At 42.4% G+C, this 16,131-nt stretch overlaps 1 protein-coding gene across 1 annotated transcript in view; it reads right to left on the reverse strand.

The window, feature by feature from the left end:
• Positions 1-14,395: 14,395 nt before the first annotated feature.
• LOC118835829 (myelin-oligodendrocyte glycoprotein-like) overlaps positions 14,396-16,131 on the reverse strand; it is a 49,948-nt gene continuing 48,212 nt past the window's right edge. The window contains exon 7 of the mRNA XM_036743111.1: positions 14,396-15,312. Within this exon, the coding sequence (XP_036599006.1) occupies positions 15,146-15,312 (167 nt within the window). The 3' untranslated portion in view covers positions 14,396-15,145. The remainder of the gene's footprint in view (positions 15,313-16,131) is intronic.

The raw sequence follows: 16,131 nt of genomic DNA on the forward strand, positions 1-16,131 counted from the left end.
AAGAGGCAGCAGAGGTGGCCCACTGGGCCTGAGTTCTAATGCAACCTCAGATACTTACTAGAATGGTGACCCTGGGCACATAATTTAACTTCCCTCTGACTCAGTTTCCTCAACTGTGAAAAGGGGATAATAAAGCACCTATTTTCCAGGGTCATTGTCGGGCTTAAATGAGATAATATTTTTAAAGCCCATAGCACAATATCTGGAACCGAGTCGTCACTACAGCAATGACCATTTCCTTCCTACTACTAATGTGACATAGGTATAATAGTATTGTGATCTCCATTTTACAGATTGGCAGATTAATGGCCAGACAGGTTTGGTGGTGTGGTTGTAATGGTAATTTGGAAAAGGGCACAAAAAGAAGTGAATCCCATTAATCCAGACACCTCCACCTCCCCAGACCATGGTTCAGATGCCCTCACATCATAATCACTGTCACAATTCATCCCTCTAGCTCAGAGGAACATGAGCTGGTTTGCCAATCAACAAGATGGTATCTGGAGCCTCAGGTGGGGCAGAAACATGCTATGGAACAGATCTTACAAACATGTCTAAAAGCAACAAAAAGGAGGTGTGATGGTGGAGTAAATGCAGGGATTCCCTTGAACTCTTCCAAATTCCCCTCCAAAATCTTTAAAATAACACCTCAAAATAAATTCCGCTGTGGCAGAACCAAGCAAAGGAGAAATCATTTTATAGCTCACAACAACTTAGAAGGTTGCGAAGAGAGGTCTGTCTCAGTTGGTCATGTCTATATATTATTAACAAAGCCCAGTGACAAGAGATAGAGAAAACTCATTTAAAATAATTGTAGACAATACAAAATATTTGGGAGACTACCTGCCAAGAGAAAACCCAGGACACACATGAATATAATTACAAAACACTTTTAATGCCAATAAAATCTGATCTAAACAATAGGAAAAATGTCAATTGCTCCTGAGTAGGCTGAGCTCATATAATAAAAATGACCATTCTACTTAAATTAATTTATATATTCAGGGGCATTCAAATCAGAGCAGGGGTTAATACGATGCTTCCCTTAAAGCCATTTACTGCCTTCCTGTCCAGACCCCTAAACCTCCAGCATCCAAAAAGCTTCCCTCCTTTCTGACTAGGAAGTAGTCAGGAGAGAAAATGTCTTATCTCCAAGGAATTCACAGGAAGAAAAGGGATTTGCCCAGAAGTGGGCCCACAGCAGAGCAGCAGCCGATCCAGGAGTTAGACCTGCATCTGCTGGGGCCCCCGACCACGTAAATACTCTTAATCCTTGGCCTACATTGTCCTCTGATTTTCTTCTGCTCTGTCCCTAGAATGCCAGAAAGGAGTATTCTCTGTGATTAACCCTGCTCAGCTCATTCAGGCCAAGCAAGGGGAAGACGTCAAACTGTCCTGTGAACTCTCCCCTAAAATGGATGCTCGGGACATGACTGTGAACTGGTTCATAGAGCTGCCCCAAGGGGGAATTTGCTAACTTTTTATAGGTAGTGAGCTCCCCATTCCTGCTGGTCTTCAAGGAGAGGCTCGATGCTGGCAGATTTCATTCTTCTGACAGGGCTTGTACTAGATGACCCCTGAGCCCCCTTTACTCCCAAGAGTAAATATAACTGATTTTTTAAGGGATAAAGGAATTGGTTGGGATTTCATTGGTCTAGGGAATTCTGGAGGAAGAATTCCCAATAGCAATGCTCTTCTGTGCCTCCTCTGCTACCTCTAATGTCAGAGAGCAAGGAGAGGTAAGTGACTAACCTAGGGTCACCCAGCCAGGACGGAAGAAAACAAAAATGGAAAAGGTTCCCTAATAACCAAATTAGAGAGAAGATAAAAATAAGTGAAATAGACTAATAGAAATTAAGAAACATTTAAAATAGAAATGTTGTTTTCTAAAACAAGCAGGAAATGAAAAGACCAATTCAACTGGACAAATAAAAATCATCTTGGCAGAGGGTGGCGTACAATGACTGACAACCGAAAGGACAACAACAGGAGACAAATGAGGGGAACCTGGCTCCAAGTAGGTTCCAACTGCCTTCAGGATATGAATCCTGGGGGAAGCCCCAGCTACACCACTCAGTCTCAGAGCCTCAGTTTAGCAGGGCAGGAGCATGGGCAGGAGGCTGCCTCATTCAGGACAGAGGAGCTGGAGGCAGTGAAGCAGTGATGACAGCAGGGCTACCAGGAGGCTGGGGAGAGGAGCTGGCACCTGGGACCAGGCTGCTTCAATGAGCAGACGAGGGTGATGCATGAGAAGTTGGAGAGACTTAGTAACTAATCATTTTATTAGTGATGGCTACTGAATAATTAATAAAAGGATTATCACTTGGCTTTCTCACAAAGCCACTATCTTTGTCCAGGATTTCCTGAATCCTGATGCCTTTTATGTTCCCACCCCTAACCTGGGCCACAGGGATCAGGGAACATGTTTCCCCTTCTCTGATTTCCACAATAATGGAATTTGGCGGCCACTTTTCAGAGAATCTCCCCACATCCCAGAATACACTTGCTGTAATCCTCTTGCTGTATTCTTGGTGGTCTCCACTGGTTCCCTCTTCCTGATTTATTTCTTGTCCAAATAGAAGTACAGAGAGCCCGAGGTAAGAGAAGGCCCTGTCCTCAGGCTTTTAGTCCTTCTGTTACTCACCAGACCCTGTGATTATTGCTGTGAGAAGGATCTGAGGTTCCCCTCATTTGCTGGACTAGGGTACCTCTCTTGGCTCTGAACATATGGTCTGGCTCTGGCTGAGGGACCTGGGCTTTGGTGTGATGGCAGAGAAACTCCTAGGTTGTTTCTGTAATAGCTGGGTTGGGTCAAAGTTAATTATCCACTGGGAGTCAGAGGGATGGACTCTTAGCCATGTTATTGCCTCAGTGTAATCCTCCACACACCCCCAACCAAGAACTGGTTTCTGGGTTACTTTCTAGGTCTAGGTGGAGGAATGGGGATTTCTGGGGCTGCCCTTTGCCAGGCAGCCTGTTCCCAGAGCTGTTCCCTTCAATCTCTGAATGTGGACCTGTTCCAGCCCAAGTCAACCTTTGGATGTCTCCCTTACTCCCTTGGCCACTACTCAGACACTTTTGTCCCATACCCTGTGCCTTCCCCAGGCCTGCCCACCCATAGGCTGACTTGATTTCCAGGTGTGGATTGGATTTTTCCCTCATCCCAGTCTCTTTATGTTCTTAATTCAAGCAGTCTGGTCCCAGGTGCCAGGTCTTCTTCCCAGACACCTCGCAAGCCCCTTCCCTGTCATTGTTCCCCTGGCTCCAGTAACTCTGTCCTAAATGAAGCAGCCTTCTTCCTGTGCTCCTTGCCCTGGTAAACTGAGGCCTTGAGTCTGAGAGCCAATAGCTGGGGCTTTTTACAAGAGGGCAATAGGATACCTACTTGGAACTTAGGTAGGGACCCCAGGTCCCCCTGCTTTGTCACCTGTTGCCTTAGGCTTTGTCTTTTCACTTGTCAGACATTCTACCCTTAAGTATGCCAGTAAGACTGTTATTTATCTAGTTGAATTGAGTCTTTTTAATTCAATTCCAGGGTAGCTAGGTGGTCTTCCTGAGTTCAAATCTGGCCTCAGACATTTACTATCTGTATGACCCCGGGAAAGTCACTTAACCCTGCTTGCCTCAGTTCCTCAAAAAGAGTTGGAGAAAGATATGGCAAAGCAGTCTAGTATTTTTGTCAAGAAACTCCAAATGGGGTCGCAAAAAGTCAGACATGACTAAAAAGCATGAACAACAATTCAATTCTTATTTGTTTTGAAAAACAACTTATTCCTATTTTAAAATGTATTTTCCCAACATTTTCTGAGTTTATATCACTTTTTAAAAATCTTCTTTCTAATTTGGTTATTATGGGTCCTTTTCCATTTTTATTTTCACACATCCTGGTTGTGTGATCCTGGGCTAATCGCCTGTCTCTCAGTGCTCTGTAAGACAAGATGTATTAGAGGAGGCACAGACCAGCATTGCTACTGGGGGTTCCTCCTTTAGAATTCCCTGGACCAATGAAATCCCAAGTCCATTCCCTTATCCTGTAGAAAATCAGTTTTAAGTAGGGGGTGGGGGCAGAGCCAAGATGGTGGAGTAAAAGCAGGGACTTCCTTGAGTTCTCCTCCAAACCCCTCCAAATACCTGTAAAAATGACTGTAAACAAATTCTAGAGCATCAGAACCCACAAAATGACAGAATGAAACAAATTTCCAGCCCAAGACAACCTGGAAGGTTGACAGGAAAAATCCATTGCACCAGTCTAAGAGAGGAAAGCGGTCCAGCACAAAATGTGCCAGCAGAGTCTGGGTCTCAGCAAACCTGGAGCAGGCCTCAGGAGACTGAATCAATGGCAGCTGTGGTGGTTTCCAGACTTCTCAACCCAGAAATGCCAAAGACAACTTAGAAGCTCAGTAGGAAAGGTCTGTTGGACCTGAGTGAGAAAGAAGTGTGGTCTAGCTCCAGCCCCAGCCCCAGCCCCGGGGCAGCAGCAGAGGCTGCTTCTGGAATTCTTTGCTCTTAGATGGTGGGGGGATCACGTGGCTGAAGTAGAGGGGGATTGCTGGCACTGAGGCAGAATTGTCTTGCTTTTTCCATGCTTGGATCAGCGTCTCAGTCCTGATTGATGGTCCTAGGGTGTGGAAGAGTGCTGGCGTGGCAGAGCTTGTGGTGGTGGTGGAGAGAGAATCCTCACAGTTCTAAAGCAGAAAAGAATGCTTGTGCTCACTCACAGACCACAGCACAGGCCAGGAGAGGAGTAAACACCTCTGCTTTGATCATAATACCTGTGACCAGAATGGTCTTTGTATTTTGGGGATGATTGATTGAAGAGATTATCTTGCTGGGACCTAGGGGTGGATCACATTTGAATTGTAAACCAATATTTGGGAATGTCACTGAATGATATGTTTTGCTTTATTGTGAATGATGTTTTAGTTTCCTTCGTAACTGGATCATAATGTGTGCTCTAGGATACATAATCTAGTCAGTCATGTATCCTAGAGAACAAGGGGTGGAGTGTGACCAGAATGGTCTTTGTTTTTTTTGGGTGGCTCAGTTTATCTCATTGGGCCTTGCTGGGTGCTGGGCCTGCTGCTCCTCTTCTGGGGCAGGAAGCCCAGAGACCTATGCCTGGGAGCAGAGAACTTCCTGTGTGACAATTCATGGGGCTGGCTGAGGGGAGGTGTTGACTCCAGAGCCACGCCCTATTTGGGGTTAACCTAGTCTATGCTAGGGGGAGGGATGAACTCAAGAACCAATCGGCCCTGGTCATTCAGGCGGCGCTTGATGATGTCAAAAACTCTATAAGAGGGGAGAAGACGGCTTGAAGATCCTCTTTTCCTTTTCCGTTTGGAATCACAGGGGTGGTGAGTGTGACTCTGGGCCAGTCCGAGTTCTTGGGCTGAACCTAGATGTTGGTAACTATGAATTGTATTGGGTCTGTCTGTTGATATTTGTAATTTGTTTGTATTTTGTTCTGAAGTTTGGGGTGCTGGTTTCTCCCCCAGACTAAATGAATGTTGCCTGTATGTTCCCCTGAACTAACTGAATGCTGGATTAAAGTAAGCTGGTCAACCCCTTCACCATGCTTTCCTTGTTTAAGCAGATAAAAAGAACCCGTGCTTTCCAGGAGTGCTGGCAGCCTCGTGGGTGCTGGCTGTGGGGGGATCTTATGCCCCCACAGAAGCTGCTAGCTGGATTGTTAAAACACTACCTTGGAAGAAATGAAAATTTACAAGTCCCTAGAAGTATCACTGAAAACAGCTGCACAAAACACCTGAAGCTTGGGACAGTACACACTCCACACTGGAAGCAGAACCCTACCTTAACAAAGAGTTAAAAAGTCAAGTAATTGGCTGGAAAAATGAGCAAACAACATAAAAACTAAGATTATAAAATCTTTGGTGACAAAGAAGATCAAAACATACAGCCAGAAGAAGAACTCAACAAAGTCAAACTCAACTCCTACATCCAGAGCCTCCAAAAAAAATATGAATTGGTCTCAGGCCATGGAAGAGCTCAAAAAGGATTTTGAAAATCAAGTAAGAGAAGTAGAGGAGAAACTGGAAAGAGAAATGAGAGTGATGCAAGAAAATCATGAAAAAATTAGTCAATTGCTTGCTAAAGAAGACCCAAAAATACTGAAGAAAATAATACCTTAAAAAATAGACTAGACCAAATGGCAAAAGAGGTCCAAAAAGCCAGTGAGGAGAAGAATGCCTTAAAAATCGAAATTGGCCAAATAGAAAAAGAGGTCTAAAAGATCACTGAAGAAAATAATGCCTTAAAGATTAGAATGGAGCAAATGGAATCTAATGACTTTATGAGAAATCAAGAAATTATAAAACAAAATCAAAAGAATGAAAAAATAGAAGAGTATATGAAATATCTCGTTGGAAAAACCACTGACTTGGAAATAGATCACTTAATCCTGTTTACCTCAGTTTTCCCATCTGAAAATGAGCAGGAATAGGAAATGGCAACCTACTACAATATGTTTGCTAAGAAAACCCCGAAAGGGGTCAGGAAGAATGAGACCAGAGTGAAATAACTTAACTGGCATAGTATCTGGTACAGAGTAGGTGACTTCAGTTCTGGACCTGCTGTGTTTAACATCTGTGGTTCATCCAGATCAGTGTCCAACAGGCACTCGGGGTCAAGAGAGAGGTTAGGGCTGGATCAGGGAAGCTGAGACAACTCTGCATAGAGGAAATCATTGAATCCATGTGAGCTGCTGAGATCCTGAAGTGAAATACAGAGATAGAAGGTCAATGAACAAGAAGCTGATGTAACAAGACTTCAGGGAGCACGTGGCCCATTGAGTCACATAGTGAAATATTGAAGGAGCAGGGAAGAAATTACAGGTTACAAAACATAGTGTAAGCTGAGATGTGGAGGTTGAAATGAATATGGGGTGTGTGGGGACCAGCCTGACCTGGGAGACCTGTATGAGGGAGGGGAGATTAGGTGGGATGGACACAGGCTGGACCACAGTACCTGTGCCCTTTAATGTGTGGTTGCCCAGACTCTGAGACAACACTCCTGATTCCTACGGATAAGGGGTCAGTGGCAACAATTTTCAGACTCTATTATTGTAACAGTAATTAAAGTGGGACTTTTTGCTGTTTTTCTCTTAAGTGCCTTTAATGATTCTGGCCTTAGTTTGAATGGGGCAGATAAAGTGGGATCTTTTTGTCTTGGAATATTTCTCAGCACTGAGACAATTGGGAGTCATTGATTTGTATAAGATGTGGTACTGGGGATGGGGAACTTTCCCACACCCAGCCTGGGTGAGGTCAGAGCCCTCAGGGCTCTGAACAGGATATAATTGAGGACAACTTGGCATTTGACTTTTGGAGCACACTCAAGGAAGGAGTGGTGAGACTCTGGGTAAGCTGCAACTGCCCCCCAGCTTTACAATTCAGATGTAGGTTCTTTTCTGGTAACTGTTGTGATTTGAATCAGACAAGGTCTGTCTGTTGATGTTTGTAATTTGTTTGTATTTGCCTTGAAGTTCAGGGGGCTGATCTTTTCCCCCTGAACTGTGAATGATATTTGTATGTTTGATTAAACTGAGATTATTAACCCCTTAACATTGCTTTCCTTAGAAAAGCAGATCAAAGAACCTGTGTTGGCAGCTGTCTGTGTGCTGGTTGTTGGTGGGTCTTACACCCCTATAGCAGCTGCTAGCAGATTGTTGCTACAATTATCCTGCTCTTCACTGCCAACATGCTTTCTTATTCTTAGCATCTGCCTGGTTGGGCTCCTGTCGGCCATGATCTGGACCATGAAGTGCAATCACCAGCCAGCTTCCTAAAACAGTCTCACTCTACCTTTATGCCTCATACACCTCATCTTTGCCCTTCCTGGTGTTCCTAGCTCAGGTAAGTTCACTTGGGACTCTGCCACTGCGGCCTCCACGTATCACTACAATTCACTTCAATTAAACCTTTGATTCAAGAAACACTTATTTATACCCTATTGCACTCAAAGGCCTGTGTTGCAGCACTAGCGGAGGTACAAAATTTAGATGAGGCAAGGTCTCTGATGTCAGGGACATTGTCTCCCTCCTAGGCACCTCTACCACCATCTGCACCTGGGACTGTGGAACTGGAGGGGGTCTTGTCCAGTTATTTTACTGGGCCCTGAAGGGAGGAAACATAGAATAGAAGGATCTCTCATAAGAGGGACTCAGACTGTCAGAAATGTGGGAGACAAAGTCAGTGTTCAGTTCAACACTTGGAGAGAATGGAAACTTTTGATATTCTTGTACAAAATAAATATAAGGTGTCTATGAGAGCGATATGGAAGGGCTTTAAATATCTCTGAGGATCCATCTAAACTTGGGCCCTTTAAATTTCTCTCTGTTCTATGAACAGGTCATATTAAATTGCATAATATAGGAAAATCGGGGAATTTTTTGCCAACCTGGAATATAATCCATAAAGAATCCATGCTTTTGTGGCTGGCAAATATATTTATGTAAGTCAGATGTTACATCTTTACCTATACACATATCACATAATCAGATATATCAATATATACATATGCATCTAAGTTCCTGCCATATATATGTATCTGTATGTATACACACACACACATATGCATGTATATATAAATATAAATAAAAGGGAGGAGCTTGGATGCTGCCTGATTCACCTAGCTTTGTTTTTTGCTCCCTAGCTTGACACATTTGCATGTCAATCTAAGAACATCTTGGGAGTGAGTAGGACTTTGAGCCTCAGAATCATGCACGCATATCTGATGGTGATTGTTTGTTACTCCCCAAAGTGAGTTTGGGGGATATAAGCCCACATTGAAGGATGGAAATTTCAGGAAATTTTGAAAATCTCCACAGCAGGTAACCCAGGGCTGAGGACTGAAGACCTGGCAGGAGCAGTGGCAGGACAAGGGGCAAGGAATTCCAGTACGGAGAAGACAGCATGGCTGACCTCTTTATCAATGGAGACAAGCTGGTAGAGAGAGGGAGGTGTGGCCTGGAGCAGAGAGAGGAATGAGGATATTGTGGGTCACTTTGAGTAGGAAAAGCAGGTTTCAGAGGAGAAGGGCAAGGGCATGAGGAAGGGCAGGAGACCCAGGTCGGTGCAGATGGGTCAGAGAGGAAAGGTCTGGTTTTCTCTTTCTCAGGAGCTCCTATTTCTCTAGTGCTTTCAGAACTACATAGCTTTGGCCTCACAACAACCCTGGGAAGCAGAGTTGGGAAGAAGGGAAGGAGGCAGGAAGAACAGGAAGGAATGAAGGAAAAAAGGAAGGAAAGAAAAAAAGAAGGAAATAAGGAAAGGGAAGGAAGAAAAGGAGGGAAGAAAAGGAAGAAAAGCAAAGTAGGAAAGAAAGGAAGGATGGAAGAAAAGAAAGGAAGGGTGGAAGAAAAAAAGGAAGGGTGGAAGAAAAGAAAGGAAGGAAAAATAAAGAAAGCAAACATATTTATTAAGCCCCTATTATTAAGCCCACTGTGATTATGTGCTTTTGCAATTATTTTCCCATTTAATCCTCACAGTCATCCTGGGAACTAATATTATTAGTCTTCCTAATTTACAATTGAGGAAAGTGAGGCAAAGGGAAGTCAAATGATTGGCTCAGTCACACAGCTAGTAAGTGTCTGAGGTCAGCTTTGAATGTGTTCCTTCCTGACTCCAGGCCCAGTATTCTATCCACTGTGCCATATTGCTCCCTCCATGGAAGGCAAACAAAGAAGGAACCAAGCCTTTATTAAGCACTGTGTGCCAACCTGGGCAGCTGGGTGGCAGAGTGGACAGAGTGCAGGTACTGGAATCAGGAAGACTCATATTTGTAAATTCAAATTTGATGTCAAACACTTATTAGCTGTGTGACTGTGGGCAAATCACTTTGACGTAGTTTGGGGTTGCTGGGAACCCCGAGAATGTCAGGACAGAGGGAGGGCATCGGCCTGCAAGAATTCGCAGTCTTCCACTCAAGTGGCAAAGATTATTGCAGCCAACAGAAGTGGGCAGGGTTCCTAGTAAACTTGCAGCTTAAAGCTGGTGAGACTGATGCTTGTATACAAAAGGACAGTGAAAAGATTTGAGTGGGTTAAGGAGTGACTAGTGGTCTGGGGTGGCCCAGGTGCAACAGTGGAAGGAATATCTACTAGGGTAATTAGGTGATCTAGATGGGTCTGGGGTGGGCCAGGTGCCTTGGGCTGAGGTCCCAGTGATCTGGGCTGCTGAAATTGATGGGAAAATTCAGGAAAAGGTTTACCAGAGGCATGGTCTTCTATCTGAGGACTGGGTTGCTTCCAGAGACATAGTCACTTTTAGGGGTCCAAGTCCCATCACCCCATCAACTTTACCCTGTTTACTTCAGTTTCCTTATCTGTAAAATGAGCTGAAGAGGGAAATGGCAAACCACTCCAGCATCTTTGCCAAGAAAAACCCAAAGGGGTCACCAAGAGTAAGACATGGCCTAACAACATCATTTCAGTTGGGTTGAAGGGCATTTTTATGTACAAACCATTTTCTATTGAAGGAAAGTGAGTCACAGAGAAGAGAAACTAGTTACCTAAATGACGTGGTTTGGAGTTGCAAGGACCCCAAAATACCATGTTTCAGGGTGGAGTTGTTTGGAAAGAATTTGTGGACTTAAGTAGTCCTGGAGTCAAGTGGCAAAAAGTTTATTCTAATGCTAATAAAGGCAGGCAGAGCACCTTTAGATGACTCCCAACCTAACAGGAATGATGCTAAAGCTTATACAGGAAAAGTTCAATGAGTGGTGGGCCAAGTATGCTAATTAGGTGGTGAATGTACACTTTCTATACCTTGGGCACAGGTATCATTCACTACTGGCATAGCGTGGGGAGGGTGGGGGTGGGACAGGGATTCTAAGGGGTCTGTATGTCTGTACATCTATGTCTGTAACAAGATAGCCTTGGGAGTTGACATCTATAGCTTGGCCTCTGGATTGTATAGGATAACTGTGGGAATCAGTACATGATAGCTCTCTTTGTACAAGATAGTCCTGTTCATACAAGGGAAATTCTACAGATGTCAGCTTGTCCTTATGACAGTGAGAGATAGTTTGCCTCATTGGGGCCCACTCATGAGTTATTGCAAGTGATAGGGTCTTTGGGCTGTTCAGAGATATGGTCCCAGGGCTGGGGTCCAAGCACTAGTACCCCATCATTCCTCCTCAAACAAATGGGACCCAAAATCTTTTGGGGTAAGGGACAAAGGTTTCAGCTTTTGAAACTGCTTCCTGCTAAGACTGGATGTAGAGACCCCTGCCTCTTGGGGTCCAACTCAAAAGGCTAGTTCTTTGGCTTGTGTTTGGAACCTGGCTGATGCCAGGTGTGGTGGGTGATGGGTCATGATCTCAGACAGATGTGGGTACCAAGCCTGAGTGACAATCTGGAAGTGAGTGGCCTGGAGTCTAGAGGAGACTAATCTGGCAAGAAATTAAACAAATAAAGGCCAAAAAGGCAAAGGATGAAAATGACCAGAAGTGGGATAAATATGGGCTGATATTGAGCTATTAACTTTCAAATCAAGATACATAGCTTTCCTTTCTTCTTAAAATACAGTCAAACTTCCTTACACCATCTCAACATAATTGAACCATCTGAAGCTGGGGCAAGGTACCCAAAGCAACTATCCAGGGACAGGAGGGACTTGGATATCTCCCATTTGTCCCCAGACCGTCTTATCTGCCTTCCATATTTCCATTCAAGCCTTTATTTATCTTTCCAAATCTTTCAAACCCATTACTCAGACTACTCAACCTTCCTTTACATTTCAACCGTAGCACAAGATAGCACATATGTTATTACTCTTCCCTAATGTAACTGTACTGCCTTAAACAAAACAAAAGAGGTTCCTGCCTTGAACCTCACAACTTATACTTCAGGAATTGAACCTTATACATATAAGTTCAAAGTGTAATTTAACTCTTGTTTAGGCCATGAAATTACAAATGCAGATCAAAACAGCAAATTTCACATATATTGTGCTCATATCTTTTTCTGACCACTTGACCTGATTATAGAAATTTGCTATAAAAGGAAAAAGCAGGGCCTTGTGACATACCAATACAGCAGGATAAACCATACTTAACTCTGTCTGAATTCAGGTAAGAGTTTTCCAACCAACCATCTGGCATCAATTCCACCTCATAAACAGACTCAGGAATATCCAGGTGGGAAACATTCCTTTACAAAGGAACACAGTGGGGAAACTGAGAGCCAGGAGGCTCTTTCTAAAAATATTTATACTTAATTTTAGTCTGAGTTAACAACAAGTCACAAGGCTAACAATAACTTTATTTTGTTTTATATTACACACCAGTTACATTATTTGTAATCTGAGAAACATTAGAATTCTACTTTTTATAACCTCCTCTTAAAAATACACAATACTGCACTTTCATTTTGGGCAGTTTAGTTTTTGAAGAGTGGCCAAATCAAAACAAATCCGTAAGATGTTGCATTTTTATTTTGATCTACAATAAACAAAAAGCTTCTGAGTAAATGCAGAATTTACAGTAGTACCAGACCAAACGAATATTTACAGACAGTGTAGTGACTAAATTATTACTTTTATAGGAAGATACAGTGTTTGAAAGCAATTAGTTTTAAGTTATACTTAAACCACTACTTTGAATGAAGCTTTTTTCTCCTTTTCATTCTGCAGAGCATCTTTTTAACAAATGTTAAGTATTTTTGTGATTACGGTTTCAAAGAAAAAAATTGGGAAAAAATGTTCACTCAAAGAATATGAATTGGTATGCTAAGTCAGCCCTTTTATAAATTATGTTCCTCATATACTTTGAAGAACTGTTGGCAAGTTTTCAAAAAAGATTTCTCCCCAACTGATAATTAGGATCCCAAACTTCTAAGCAGTATTTTCCAGTTCTTCTGGATTTGAAGTCAGTTTGTGCTGAAATTTTAAATGATGAAAAGTTGACATGTCATGGGATGAAGAATAGATTCCCTGTACTTTTCTAAAATAAATGAAGACCAAATTAGCATGTGTTTTTCATAATTGTTAAGTTGTATTTGATTATTTTACTCAAAATGCTTTTGGAATCAATCTAGCAATGTACAGAGAAAGTATGCATATTTGAGACAATTTTTGAGATTTCTAATGAGTATTCTAACAAACTTAATACTCATGTGTAACTCCTAATTAAGACAATGACTTTGAAAAAATTATTTACATATTTTCAAAGCAAATACCAAGGTTCACAATGAATGCATACTATACTAAATATCCAGGAGGCTCATCTTAGACTGAGGCTAAAGTTGTTCTCATGGTTTTTCCCACATGTAGACCTCCACCTGTATCAGTACAGCATCACATTCCCTCTGAGTAGCTTGTGGCATTTCTTTCAAATGGTGGATTATTGACTATTGATTATTAATGGATTATTATGATCCATCAGAAAAGTATACAATCCCAAGAGCCTTTTACCTCAAACCGCAAGTCCCTCCAATCACAACTTAGGGCCAGATATGATTATTTTTACTCTAATGGAGTTGCAATAAGCAATAAAAATTTACCAGGATTTACACACATGAGAGATTTCATTTACCATCCCACTCTCAAATTTAAATTCATCTTGGTGTAAAAGCCAATTGTTAGAGCTCATTTCTATGTATTGTACAGAAACTTGCAAATTCTCAGCAAGTCAAGTTCATTGTTTAGGAATTCCATAGCTCAAACAAGCTCTTTTTCCTGGGGCTGATGACCTTGCCTACACAGATGGTTTCCAGGGATCTAGCAAGTTTACAAGATAAGGGGATCTGACAGAGATCCCAGAGAAGGGACTACATGTCCACTCCATGATATTTTCCCCCTGGACTGGTGTAAACCACATATTCTCTGGAACTAATGCGAAAGTTTACCAAGTTGAAACAATATTATGTATTTGAAACTTGAAACAAACTCATTATAGATTAGGTGACTTCAATCTGGTTGAATGCATTTCCAAATTACCTTACACACAAAAAAATAAATTCTGACTTATCTTAAACATCAAATTAGGAGAGACATATTTCACTTAAAATGAGACCAGGATGAATTCAATTACCTTTTGGTTGTGTCCCCATACACAAGAACTTTTCTCTTTAGGTGAGGCAGGAAATGGTTAAGTGCTAGTTCTATTGCAAAGAGCAAACCTTGAAACTTTTCACTGACACAGCTCCCAAGTCTCCCTCTCTCTAAAACAACTCCAAAAGACTCAAGATGGAAAATTCTGTCTACATCCAGAGAAAGAAATATGGAGTCTGAATGCAGATAGAAGCAAACTTTTTGCTCTTTTTTGTTTTGTTTTGTTTTCTTTCTTGTGGTTCTTCCCATTTGTTCTCGTTCTTCCACACAATATGACTAATGTGAAAATGTTTAATAAGAATGTATATGTAGAGCCTATATCAGATTGCATGTAATCTTGGGGAGGGTGAAGGGGAGGATGGCAGGAAAGATTTAAAGCTTATGGAAGTGAATGTTGAAAATTAAAAACAAATAAATAACTTTTAGAAACCTATCTAAAAAAAAAGACTGATTGTCTAACACCTAGAGATTGCCACAGCTATGGATCCTAGGAAACTAAACTCTAAGAAGGATAACAAAATCCTCCTTACTTACACAGGTATATTATAGGGACTTAATGAATATTAATTGACTGATTTTGGAAGGCAAAGACCCAGTGTGGAACCTCTGAATAGGTATTTCAGATGAACCTTGGATCTGCACTGAGTGGCTTTGTGCATGGGTCCAGATGTCCTGGCCAGCCTGGCATAGCCCTCTGGAGTCCTTCAGTTCAGAGATGGCCATCTTCTCTTTGGAGCAGGGTGCTTCTGCAGAAATCTTGTCTTGCCAACTCTTAATCAAATCCAAAATTCTGAAGTCTCTACCATCCAGGATGATACCATGGGGAGTAAAGTGTTGACTTCTGCAGAGGGTTAGTCAATGATATGGTCAAAGAGGAAATGTAAGGGCAGAAGTGGCCAGAGATTTCAGGCTCTCTCGGGCTTGCCTAGGCATCTACAAGCTACAACATACTGTCTTTGATGATGGGTTTTGGGGGAGTGGGTGGGAAGAGAAACACTACCCTTCCACCATTGCCAGAAGTCCTAGGGAGGAAAAGGGGCACAAAAGAAGGGGTTTTTATAGACACTGCTCTGTGCTCATGATGTTCCACCTTCCCCTTCCTGGATCACTAAAGGAGAGACAGAGTCCTTTGCTGGCAGCCCTGGGGAAAGGTGGAGGTCCTCAGGAGAGGCAGGGGAGTCCCTGTTGGTCCCTGCTGCTTCTCTGTCTTCCTCCTGGAATTGGTGACGTTGAAGTACCTCTGCTGTCAATGAAACAAAGCCAATTGTTTTATAAGGGTTAACAATATCTCGATAAAGTAAATGGAAACCTTTTTAAATGAAAGAAACAAGAAATAAAAACCATTTAAAACAATATGGATTGAAGATAAATATTTGAAAAAATGGAACATTTCAAAAGTAAATATAACTGATTTTTCTTAAAGGATAAAGGAATTGGTTGGATTTCATTGGTGTATGGAATTCTGCAGGAGGAATTTCCAGTAGCAATGCAGGTCTGTGCCTCTTCTGCTACCTCTAATCTCAGAGAGCAAGGAGAGGTAAGTGACTAGCCCAGGGTTACCCAGAGAGGATGTAAGAAAATAAAATGGAAAAAGTTCCATAATAACCAAATTAGAAGATAAAAATAAGTGATATAAAGTGGTAAGGGAGAGGAGCCTAGGACATCCAAAGATTGACTAGGGCTGGATGAGGTCCACAATCAGGGATTGAAGGGAACAGCTTTAGGAAAAAGCTGCCTGGCAAAGGGCAGCCCCAGCAATCCCCATCCCTCCACCAAGACCTAGAAAGTTCCCCAGAGACCAGCTCTTGGATGGGAGTATATGGAGGATTAGGCTGAGATGAGAACGTGGTCAAGAGGTTTCTCCCTAACAGTCCATCCTCCCGACCCCCAATGGATGATCATCTTTGACACAACCAACATATCACAGAGATCACTCAGAAGTTTCTCTGTCATCCCAGGAAAGCCCAGGTTCCTCAGCCAGGGCCAACCATATGTCCAGAGCCAAGGGAGGTAAAGTCCAGCAAATGAGGGGAACCTCAGATCCCTCTCACAACAATAATCA

Source organism: Trichosurus vulpecula, chromosome 2 (genome assembly GCF_011100635.1).
Source record: "Trichosurus vulpecula isolate mTriVul1 chromosome 2, mTriVul1.pri, whole genome shotgun sequence".
NCBI classification, from domain to species: Eukaryota; Metazoa; Chordata; class Mammalia; order Diprotodontia; family Phalangeridae; genus Trichosurus; species Trichosurus vulpecula.